Raw genomic sequence first — 12,269 nt, 5'->3', positions numbered from 1 at the left:
TTTCTTTTCTATGAGAATACAAATTTACAGCAGCGACTTGGTGTCACGTGATCTCAGGCTGATTAGTGGAGCACCGAGTTAGTGGATTTGCATTGCGCATGCGCTGTCACACTCGCCACCGCCAGTAAACGTATGGGAGGTAATTCAGTCTAAAAGGAATATTAGGAACATAGGGGAGGGGGGGGAATCAAGAGTATTATAAATAAAGCATTGTCCTTATTTTTATGAAATACAAAACTAAAACATAGAATATAGTGGGTGGAGTTATACAATGGTGTACAGTAAGTGGCAGTATGCACCTTTGAATTTGTTGCGAACCGCCAGCAGAAGAAGAAGAAGCAGCAACACTAGCGCCAAGATGACGGATGAAGAAACTACGGTACAAAGCCAGGTAATGTTAAAAAGTTTATATATGTCTTAATGTCGTTAATATAGGCTCTTGGTCCGTCATCTTGGCGTAAGTGTTGCTGCTTCTTCTGCTGGCGGTTCGCAACAAATTCAGAGGTGCATACCACCACCTACTGTACATCATTGTATAACTCCACCCACTATACTCTATGTGTTAGTTTTGATGTGTTAGTTTTGTATTTCATAAAACTAAGAACAATGCTTTATTTATAATACTTTTGATTCCCCCCCCCCCCCCCCCCCATCTGTTCCTAATGTGAGGAGTGTGACAGCGCACTGTTATAGCATATTGTATTCGTAAAGAATAATCCACAACTGTAAACTTGAACTTTGTGTTTGTAATTTCTTGAAGCTGTAACATTTTAATTTGTATTCTTATACAGAAAATATACAATACCTCTTTTGGATTTTACTTATGCACAACTATTGACTGATATGCACACATTTCCGTCTTTACATACATATTGTTTTTGACAGCGTTCTTACCCCCATAGCAGGGGGCGTTTTTTACTGCTTGCCGTGCTGCGTTCAAAGGCTTTCGAATAAAGGTGCACGTCCGCCTGTCTTGATTAAAAGATGCGGTGTTGTAATTGCTTAATACGTTCCTCTGATTTTTGGTAGGAATGTGACCCCATACTTTGGGCTTGGCTCAGTCCAAAATTCTGAGCCTGTCTCCACATCCTGAGAGCCTAAGAAGTGCTTTTCTAACTAGTCATAGATCCACACAAAAACAGAGAAGTGAATAACACAACAATAGACATAGGTGCTAAGCTGAGCTAATTCAAACAGACACTTGCGTTCTGTGCCGTCACTTAATACGCATTTGTTTACACACAGAACCACACCCAGCTGTTGTGAAAGGTTCAACAAGCCTTCACCTTCCAACACCTCCAGCAACATTTTTCCGCCTATGATCTGATAGGGTGGATTTATGTTGTGAAATGTATATTCACTGAATTAAACTCCTTGTGTCTGTCATGTTTTTCTGCCATTCCCCACTTCATCTGTTGCTTAAGTGGACAGAGGTATCATTTTTACATCGTTACGTTTTGTCTGAACTCTTTTCTCAGTCAGCGTTTCAACACTAAACTAATGAACGTCTTTACACAGGAAATAGATTGCAACTGTGTCAAGTGAGACAACATATTACTGGCTGACTGATAGAAAATAGGGAACTATTTAGAAATTAGAGCATCTTTTTGGGGAGGTTTTAACTGCAAAATATTGATAAATTTTTTTCAGACAGGTTCACAGGCAAATAATCAACAGAACTCATAAAACCTATGTGGTTGTGCAATAACTTTAGGTATAACATTAGAGAGGCAAACATAATCATTCAAAAACACAGATTGCATCCAAAACCACAGATTAACAAAAGTGTATTCCCTGATAAGGTATAGCATGATGACCGCCTTCCTAATAGTGAACCATAGAGACATGGTCTCTGTTGGATCGCTAAAGGTTCTGCAGCTCATGTAAGTTGACAGATGTGGCCTCCATGGATTGGACTTTTTGTACAGCACATCCCACATAATCTATGTTTACAATAGCTTTTATGCTAAACTGAGCTAAAATGTTAATGTTAGCTAACTTGCTTTAATTAGTGTGTTGGCTAACCTTAACTTTGTCTACTGTCCTTAGAACGGCTGCTACTAACTAAAATGGTAATGTTAGCTAATGGTAGTAAGTTGCCTCACACTAGCATGTTAGCACACAGCTTCTAAAATGTTAGTATAAGTGAAAAATATGCTTGATTAGATTAAAATCTGTGGACTTTGAAGGCCAGTCCAACACTTCAGCCTCATTTTTGTTTCTACTTAAACCATTCCTAGATAGGTTTTGCTTCATGGCATGGTGCATTTTTTATCGAAAGGGTGAACGTGGTCCAGCAATGCTTCGGTAGGTGGTATGTGTCAAAGTAACGCCCACATAGATGGCACGACCCTAGGTTTCCCAGCTGAACATTGCCCAAAACATCACTTTGCCCTGGCCAGCTTGCTTTCTTCCCATTGTGCATCCTGATACAATGTGTTTCTCAGGTAATGGTAAGAGATGCACAAACTCTGGCCATCCATGTGATGTAAATGAAAATGTGATTCATCAGACCAGGCCACCTTCTTCCACTGCTTCATGCTCTAGTCCTGATGCTCACCTGCCCATTGTTGGTGATTTCAGTGGTGGACAGGGTCATCATGCGAATCATGGCTGGTAAGCAGCACCATAACACCACTGTGTATACTGATACCTTTCTATCACATCCCATTTATTTCTTCACACGGGTCAACCTGCGTTCCCCATGTGCATCATTGATCCTTGGCCACCTATTACTCTGCTGCTGGTTTGTCCTTACTTGGACCACTTTTTGTTGATTGTGACCTCTGCAGACTAGGAACACCCCACATGACTTGTAGCCATCACGATTTGGCCTTGGTCACACCTGCTGGTATCCAAAAGCTTGCCTATTTTTCCAGCTTTTAACCCATCAAATTTGATTACTAAATATTCACTACCTTACTAACCAATCCTGTACACTAACAGCTGCCATGATGAAGAGATGATCATTCACGTCACCTGTCAGTGGTCATAATGCAGTCCATCATCTTATCCTCCTGCCCTAACTATGTTGAATCAACATAGGTCTTGACTTTGGGTATGAAGAAGAAGAGTCTTTGGTTTAATTTGGCAGCAGGGAAAGCTGTAAATCTGTCTGTTAATCTGTAATCTGCCTGTGGATGAAGACCAAACCACTCAGTCTTACTTTGTCAAATGAAATTAATGTTTTGACCTTCTCAGTTCCCCTCACTGTCCTCTGTAGGGTCTTCTGCTGGTCCCAATTCCTAATCCCACTGGTGTTCTTTGAACATTTGAGGTTATCACAAATCAAAATGCAACAGGATTCAACACAATACCCACAAAACATCTGCAGCACTATCTAACATTTATTAGCGAAAAGGCAACAGAAAGGTAAAGACATAGAACATTGTGATGTGTGTGATTATTTCTGTAGCCTAAATACAGTGTCAATGTTAGCAATGACAGTGTGATCCCGACTGGGTCCTTTTCTTAGTAGCTACCTGTGGCCTTTTTAATCCACTTAAGCTCATGACGCTTCTCTAAATCCATCCAATCTGTTGGGTCCATCACTTAACAGCCCTACTCAATAAATCTGGGTCAATAGAAGTTGCCATTGCTGTGTGTGATGAACAAAACGAGCAGAATCTTATGACTTTAAACAACTATTTTACCAAGATCCATTCGAGATTCTATCAACATTCCCATGTGGGAGCTTGAAACCACAAGGAGGTCACAGGATTTCATGCAGAAAATGGAACATCAAGACCACATGAAAAGCAGCTGGAGACAATTTTTGTGCAGTCAAAGACAGGTAGAGTTTGGTGCGAGTGTGAACCATCATGCAATCGGTTATGAAGTCAAAAACAGCAGTGAACAGCTGGAGGAACAGTGCTGCAACGTCTGGACTGATTCTGAGCCAGAGCCAGCAAGAGTCAAGAACTGCACCAGCAGATCATTTGCCATGGGTGCTAGAATAAGACTAGATAGTTTGAAGTCTGGGTGTAATTCACCGCAACCATGGAGCAGCTCAGACAACACTTTGTACTACTATGACAGTGAAAAAGACATCTGGGATGATGAAGACTTGGAGAAAGAGCAGTCTGCTCTGGACGTGGTGGAGATCCTTGATATGGAGGAAAGCATGGAAGATGAAGAGAGCTGGTAGGTTCTATCAGAGCTCTGGATATAGTCTTTTAGTGGGGCCTGTGACAATTTGTGTGCTTTCAAAATCAGAAGTTATGTAAAAAGGTTATATTTAAAACATCAGTGAATAGGCCACATGCAGTCTTTCAGAAGTTTTTTTTTTACATTTGGTCAAGTTACAACCACACGCTTTAATGTACTTGTTTTAGATTTCCATTATTTATTTATTTTTTGGCTAGACTGGTTGTAGCTAAATACAAACACTCCACATCACCTTGAGCATGTAGAGTGTTCAGGGTGCAGAAAACATTCAAGGTGTATAAATACTTTCGCAAGGCACTGTAAACAGCCCAGTTCCTTATTGTGAGCTGAACTAGCTGAAATATCTTTTGTTTTCTATCAGGTTGTATGAGCCTCCAAATAAGCAGTCGTTTGTGGAGAGGGAGTCTGCTCTCAGATGGTGCCGACACGTTCTGGATAACCCCAGTCCTGAGATGGAGGCTGCATGTCGTGTACTGATGAATAAGCTGGATCAAAGTTAGAAATCAGCTGCACATATTCAGTATCTTACAATGTTTAAAAATAAATGGAGTTCAAAGTGACACATGATCACTGACGTACTTTATTTCTACCATTGCCAGGATCAAGATATTACTTCTACAGACATGCAACAGTTTCCACTCATTCTCCCAGTGTCTCCTTGGGCTTCGGTCGGGACAAAATGTCGGTCAACACATCACTCAGTGACTCTGACAGTTTAGGTAAAGCCCTGGTTTGAGCACCCGCACATTCTCTTTATACAATTTACTCAAATGCTAATTTATTTTACTCAGAAAAGTGTCCAAGGGTCAAGTTTAACATACAATGTGGTTGACACTGCTTCATGTTTCTTCTGCAGCTATGGTGGTTTATACAGAAAGTAGTTCTAAGGTGGTATAGTCATATTAAAGAGTTGATCTGTGATAGTAATGAGATTGGGAACATCTGCCACAGTTATATTACAGGCTATGGATCTATTGAAGTAAGCAGTTTGGTAAATTATAAAAAAAAACACTCTGAGTTAAGCTGAAAACTAGGAAATTCCAAACAAGCTGTTGTATCCTAAAGTCCATGAAGAAGTGTGAATTAGCATGGTGGCAAAAACAGTTTAAGAGAATACCATCAGGATTCTTTCAAATCAGATTATACTCCTCATAAATATGCAAAGAAAACATGCAGAGTGATAAAACAAACAAAAAGGACAAGCTCTGTCCTGATAGAGGTAAGGCAAATGGGAAGTGGACAGAGAACAAAGAAGTTGACCCACACACCCTTTCAATCTGTCAAACATTTACTATGATATTGTTGAAATACTATAGTGGACTATAATAAAGATTCCACTACAAGGTATCTATCAAAGCAAGCCAGAGATACTGTGCATTTTAAAAGCTCAGACTTACTACAGAGAGACCACACAACAATGAGTTGGTGGCTTTGGAGCTTTTTAGGGAAATATCATTCAAAAAGTGGAAATAAAACCTGAAGAAATCTAGATAACTTTTCATCAACCTAGTAACTCAGATCTTAGATTTGACACTGTAGCACAATTATCAACAAAAGGTCTCCATTTATTACTTTCCACAGATCACGTTCAGGTGACCAGCTCTGATGACTTCACAACGACAAACTATCGGCTACAGGATATAACAGACGTCCACATTATGGCCAGAATACAGGAAGACAGTGAGTATAAATGACATAAGGGGCTTGGTGGTGCAGTGGTTGGCACTGTTGCCTCATGGCAGGAAGGTCCTTTCTCTCTGGGTACTCCAGCTTCTTCCCACGTTCCAATTTTATTTAATTACATTTATTTAGTAGGGCAAAAAAAATCTCATTTAAAGAAATCATTGTTTTTAACAAAATAACCAACAATGCCTGTAAAATGCTTTTTTTTTTAAAGTTGATCAGAGTTATGAAGGACCTTTTTTTAGCCCATCTTTAATAGCCCGTTTTCAAAATGGGAAAGACAAGAGAACATGTCACACAAGTATAGCTACACAATAAACTTGTTAAAATTTATGACTAGAGCAATAATTAAAATGTAACAGGCTGGATGAGAACCCAACCAAGAGAGGCATCCTGGGGCCATCAAGCATCTATAAGACCTTTAAGGCTATTTTACCAGATGTGCTTTTAACTGTGAAAGGCGTTGAATCACTGCATTAAAATTTGATATGATTTTACCCTATACATTCAAGATAGGTCAGACTATAACACTTTTGATCCATGCTTTTCAGGTTTAAGACAGGAATATATTTCCATGCCTGCTGCAGCTTCCTTGAGGAGAAACCCAGACAAGTTTTCCTCATATTTATACACCGAGGATGACCAAGCTGATGACTTCAGTCCCAGAAATAAAAACAGTGCTCCAGCTTCTCCTTGGAAGCCTAGTCTATCAGCAGTGGGCTCTCCCAGCTGCAAGTTACCAATGCCAGCGGCTAAGCAAGGCTGCCAAGGTCCAAAATTGACCAAACTTCACCAACAAGTAACCCAATTCAAGCTGCTGAGGATTGCTCAGAATAAAGGTACACACACACAAACACACAGCTGTACTGCACTGTCATTTGCAAGTCATACAATAGGTTATGGAGGGATTTGATACTGGTTTCAAGCAATGTTTTAACAATGATCTGCAGAATTGACAATGTTTTGGCTTAAATTTCTTCTCCATATAAATTTCCAGTTATCATTAGGATGTTCTATTTATTTTTTTAAAGGAAAAAGCACAAGAAAATGTGTTCCTTTTGTGTGTGCAGCATCCATGGGCAGGACAAGGTCACCTCGGCAGACAAGCCTGCGGTCCCTCCAGGCTGTTAGGAACAGCCGAAGCTTAGAGATTGTTGACTACCAACCTGCTGGCCAAACCAACCACCATTCACTAGGTTTCAATCCATCCATGCTATCAACACACTGCAGAAGTTTCATCTTTTTCATGTCTTTCATTGCATCTAATCACTTAACCCTGCGTCGCAGTTCTTCCATCTTCCAGAACAGGGTCAAGCCGTGGAGCTGCATCCCCTTGTGCTGCATCTTTGAACTCCAGCAACGTGGCCTGCTTGATGAGAGACTCCTCAGACCGGATAACAGCGTTGAAAAGACCGCAGAGATCCCAGTCTCTCAGTCCCAGCAGGATTGCTAACCCTTCCAAGGGATACCTGTCTGTTCATGGACGAATTTTCGCCTCACCAGAGAGGCCGACCACTGTGGCGTGGGGCAAACATGCCTCACCCATTCAAAGGTGAAAGATTTAACCAGGAAATCTCTGTTAGATGAACTAATGAGGTAGAAAACTAAGAGTGGCTTACAAATGTATTCATAACCCTTAAACTTTATCACATTTGTGACATTACAGCTATAAGCCTCAGTGTATTTTTATTGGGATTTTATGTGACAGATTAACACAAAGTAGTGCATAACTGTTGAGTGGAAGGCAAATGATTTGTGGTTTTCAAAATAAAAATCTAAAAGCGTGGCATGCATTTACATTCAGCCCCCTTTATTCTGATACTGCCTTAAAGATATCCAGTGAATCCAGTTCTGTTCAAACATCGCCTCAATAAATAGAGTACAACTATCTGAGAAATTTAATCTCACTATAAATCCAGCCATTTTCTGAAGGACTCAGAAGTTTGTTACAGAACAATGGTGAACAAACAGCATCATGATGAACAAGGAACACAGTAGACTGGTCAGGGAGAATTTTGTTGAGAAGTTTAAAGCAGGCTTGGGTTATAAAACAATATCCCAAGCCTTCATCATCTTATGGAAGACTGTTCAATCCATCCTAAAATGGAAAGAATGCAAACCTGCAAAGACATGTCGGCCTAAACTGAAGAGAGCATAAATCACAGAAGCAGCCAAGAGGCGGATAGCAACTTTGGAGGAGCTGCAGAGATCCACCAGATATCAGTGGAAAAATCTGGTAGGACAACTATTTCAGGGTTTCTTATCCCTGGTCCTCAGGGCTCAGTGTCCTGCATGTTTTAGGTGTTTCCATGGTGCCACACACCTGACTTAAATGTGTGGGTGATTTAACACGCTTCTGTGGCACTTGAGGGGACCCTGAGAAAGTGATGCAATCATTTTAATCAGCTGTGCTGGAGCGGAGACACAACTAAAACATGAAGGACTGTGGGCCCAGAGGACCAGGATTAAGAAACACTAATTTGTTGGGTGCACCTCTACAAATTAGACCATAACAGAATAGTGGCAAGAGGAAAGCCATTGCTGAAAGTTATAAGAGGGCTACTTTTGTTTGCCATAATAATATGTAGATATAATAAGATAATGCTCTACGTGAAGACGTGTTTTTTGTTTGTATGAAGCTTCTGATTGGGAAAGCTTCAGTCTGGGACATCTCTGAATGTATTGTTAAAAATGTAAAACGTTTATAACATAAACACAGCAGCTCTTTGTTGATATGTCCAACCTGATAGATACTTGAACCTGAAAAGCTACGATCAGCGTATTTTTTTAAAATACACCACAACACATGTGATCACTTTCTCAACACAAATACGACACATCAGAAGGCTGATATGAAAGTAAAAGTGCAGTTAAACTTAACTTCAGGGCGGCTGACAACAGAAAGATCTGCCCTAAGCATAATTGTTGTAACAGGAAATGTGCCGTTTACCATCATTGTGTCAGAGATACCTTACAAGTGAATGCATTGTGAAAGAAAGCGTCAGCAGCCGGATGCGGAGGTGTGGAACCTAAAGGTAGTTCAGCATTTAAACAAGATGTCCTTCAGTTTTACAGTCTAGGGATGGCAGGTCAGAGGGAAAGTGCATTGTTCTTTTTTTATAATTTTGGCAGCACTGTTGGTGTTTTGGTTATTTTTTCCAAAGTAGGCAGTTTACCACGCACCGTTGACCTTGACTTTAAACATTTTATTCTTAAATAACATATCTAGCAAGGTCACTTTGATCTACACTGCTCAAAAAAATAAAGGGAACACTTAAACAACACAATATAACTCCAAGTAAATCAAACTTCTGTGAAATCAAACTGTCCACTTAGGAAGCAACACTGATTGACAATCAATTTCACAGCTGTTGTTCAAATGAAATACTGGTCCTTCTCAAAATATTAGCATATTGTGATAAAGTTCATTATTTTCCATAATGTCATGATGAAAATTTAACATTCATATATTTTAGATTCATTGCACACTAACTGAAATATTTCAGGTCTTTTATTGTCTTAATACGGATGATTTTGGCATACAGCTCATGAAAACCCAAAATTCCTATCTCACAAAATTAGCATATCATGAAAAGGGTCTCTAAATGAGCTATGAACCTAATCATCTGAATCAACGAGTTAACTCTAAACACCTGCAAAAGATTCCTGAGGCCTTTAAAACTCCCAGCCTGGTTCATCACTCAAAACCCCAATCATGGGTAAGACTGCCGACCTGACTGCTGTCCAGAAGGCCACTATTGACACCCTCAAGCAAGAGGGTAAGACACAGAAAGAAATTTCTGAACGAATAGGCTGTTCCCAGAGTGCTGTATCAAGGCACCTCAGTGGGAAGTCTGTGGGAAGGAAAAAGTGTGGCAGAAAACGCTGCACAACGAGAAGAGGTGACCGGACCCTGAGGAAGATTGTGGAGAAGGGCCGATTCCAGACCTTGGGGGACCTGCGGAAGCAGTGGACTGAGTCTGGAGTAGAAACATCCAGAGCCACCGTGCACAGGCGTGTGCAGGAAATGGGCTACAGGTGCCACATTCCCCAGGTCAAGCCACTTTTGAACCAGAAACAGCGGCTGAAGCGCCTGACCTGGGCTACAGAGAAGCAGCACTGGACTGTTGCTCAGTGGTCCAAAGTACTTTTTTCGGATGAAAGCAAATTCTGCATGTCATTCGGAAATCAAGGTGCCAGAGTCTGGAGGAAGACTGGGGAGAAGGAAATGCCAAAATGCCAGAAGTCCAGTGTCAAGTACCCACAGTCAGTGATGGTCTGGGGTGCCGTGTCAGCTGCTGGTGTTGGTCCACTGTGTTTTATCAAGGGCAGGGTCAATGCAGCTAGCTATCAGGAGATTTTGGAGCACTTCATGCTTCCATCTGCTGAAAAGCTTTATGGAGATGAAGATTTCATTTTTCAGCTCGACCTGGCACCTGCTCACAGTGCCAAAACCACTGGTAAATGGTTTACTGACCATGGTATCACTGTGCTCAATTGGCCTGCCAACTCTCCTGACCTGAACCCCATAGAGAATCTGTGGGATATTGTGAAGAGAACGTTGAGAGACTCAAGACCCAACACTCTGGATGAGCTAAAGGCCGCTATCGAAGCATCCTGGGCCTCTATAAGACCTCAGCAGTGCCACAGGCTGATTGTCTCCATGCCACGCCGCATTGAAGCAGTCATTTCTGCAAAAGGATTCCCGACCAAGTATTGAGTGCATAACTGTACATGATTATTTGAAGGTTGACGTTTTTTGTATTAAAAACACTTTTCTTTTATTGGTCGGATGAAATATGCTAATTTTGTGAGATAGGAATTTTGGGTTTTCATGAGCTGTATGCCAAAATCATCCGTATTAAGACAATAAAAGACCTGAAATATTTCAGTTAGTGTGCAATGAATCTAAAATATATGAATGTTAAATTTTCAATATGACATTATGGAAAATAATTAACTTTATCACAATATGCTAATATTTTGAGAAGGACCTGTAGATGACAGGGGGAAATCTTTGGCGATTAGCAAGACACTCAATGAAGGAGTGGTTCTGCAGGTGGGGACCACAGACCACTTCTCAGTATCTATGCTTTCTGGCTGTCTTGGTCACTTTTGAATGTTGGTGGTGCTTTCACACTCATGGTAGCATGAGACGGACTCTACAACCCACACAAGTGGCTCAGGTAGTGCAGCTCATCCAGGATGGCACATCAATGTGAGCTGTGACAAGAAGGTTTGCTGTGTCTGTCAGCGTAGTGTCCAGAGCCTGGAGGCGCTACCAGGAGACAGGCCAGTACACCAGGAGACGTGGAGGAGGCCGTAGGAGGGCAACAACCCAGCAGCAGGACCGCTACCTCCACCTTTGTGCAAGGAGGAACAGGAGGAGCACTACCAGAGCCCTGCAAAATGACCTCCAGCAGGCCACAAATGTGCATGTGTCTGCACAAACGGTTGGAAACCGACTCCATGAGGATGGTATGAGGGCCCGACGTCCTCTAATGGGGGTTGTGGTCACAGCCCAACACCGCGCAGGACGCTTGGCATTTGCCAGAGAACACCAGGATTGGCAAATTCGCCACTGGTGCCCTGTGGTCTTCACAGATGAAAGCAGGTTCACACTGAGCACATGTGACAGATTCTGGAGACACCGTGGAGAGTGATCTGCTGCCTCCAACATCCTTCAGCATGACCGGTTTGGCAGTGGGTCAGTAATGGTGTGTGGTGGCATTTCTTTGGAGGGCCGCATGGCCCACCATGTGCTCACCAGAGGTAGCCTGACTGCCATTAGGTACCGAGATGAGATCCTCAGACCCCTTGTGAGACCATATGCTGGTGCGGTTGGCCCTGGGTTCCTCCTAATGCAGGATCCCATTGAGCACATCTGGGACATCATGTCTCGCTCCCTCAGGAGACCATCCACCGTCTCATCAGGAGCATGTCCAGGCGTTGTAAGAAGGTCATACAGACACATGGAGGCCACACACAATACTGAACCTCATTTTGACTTGTTTTAAGGACATTACATCAAAGTTGGATCAGCCTGTATCGTGTTTTTCCACTTTAAATTTGTGTGTGACTCCAAATCCAGGCCTCCATTGGTTAATAAATTTGATTTCCATTGATTTTTGTGTAATTTTGTGAATACTTTGTACATAAAGTATTCATGAGAATATTTCATTCATTCAGATCTAGGATGTGTTATTTGACTGTTCCCTTTATTTTTTTGAGCAGTGTACATTGTTCTTGAGTTGGAGAAACAGATTTAGTTTGCTCTAAAAGCGCCACCTGCTGATCAATGCTTGAATTGCAGACTCTATTGTTTTCTACAACTAGTGTCAGATGACACTGGGATCCAAACAACCTCACTAATTCAGCTGAGGAAAACCCCTCTTTAAATTAATTTACCATACTGAAAA

General features: G+C 41.6%; 1 protein-coding gene across 2 annotated transcripts in view; it reads left to right on the top strand.

Moving 5' to 3' along the window:
* Positions 1 to 7,636, top strand: part of LOC124876122 (SLAIN motif-containing protein-like) — a 30,236-nt gene extending 22,600 nt beyond the window's left edge. The window contains exons 2-8 of one of the 2 annotated variants that reach the window (XM_047378649.1): positions 2,448 to 4,143; positions 4,529 to 4,662; positions 4,767 to 4,886; positions 5,749 to 5,847; positions 6,402 to 6,689; positions 6,921 to 7,046; positions 7,138 to 7,636. In XM_047378649.1, the coding sequence (XP_047234605.1) occupies positions 3,686 to 4,143; positions 4,529 to 4,662; positions 4,767 to 4,886; positions 5,749 to 5,847; positions 6,402 to 6,689; positions 6,921 to 7,046; positions 7,138 to 7,406 (1,494 nt within the window). In that variant the 5' untranslated portion in view covers positions 2,448 to 3,685 and the 3' untranslated portion in view covers positions 7,407 to 7,636. Of the gene's footprint in view, positions 1 to 908; positions 4,144 to 4,528; positions 4,663 to 4,766; positions 4,887 to 5,748; positions 5,848 to 6,401; positions 6,690 to 6,920; positions 7,047 to 7,137 lie in introns of those variants that run through there. The other variant, XM_047378650.1, reaches the window with a different exon arrangement.
* The last annotated feature ends 4,633 nt before the right edge of the window (positions 7,637 to 12,269 follow it).

The sequence above is a fragment of the Girardinichthys multiradiatus genome, chromosome 11 (genome assembly GCF_021462225.1).
Source record: "Girardinichthys multiradiatus isolate DD_20200921_A chromosome 11, DD_fGirMul_XY1, whole genome shotgun sequence".
Lineage (NCBI taxonomy): Eukaryota > Metazoa > Chordata > Actinopteri > Cyprinodontiformes > Goodeidae > Girardinichthys > Girardinichthys multiradiatus.
This window is presented reverse-complemented; position numbering and strand designations above follow the sequence as displayed.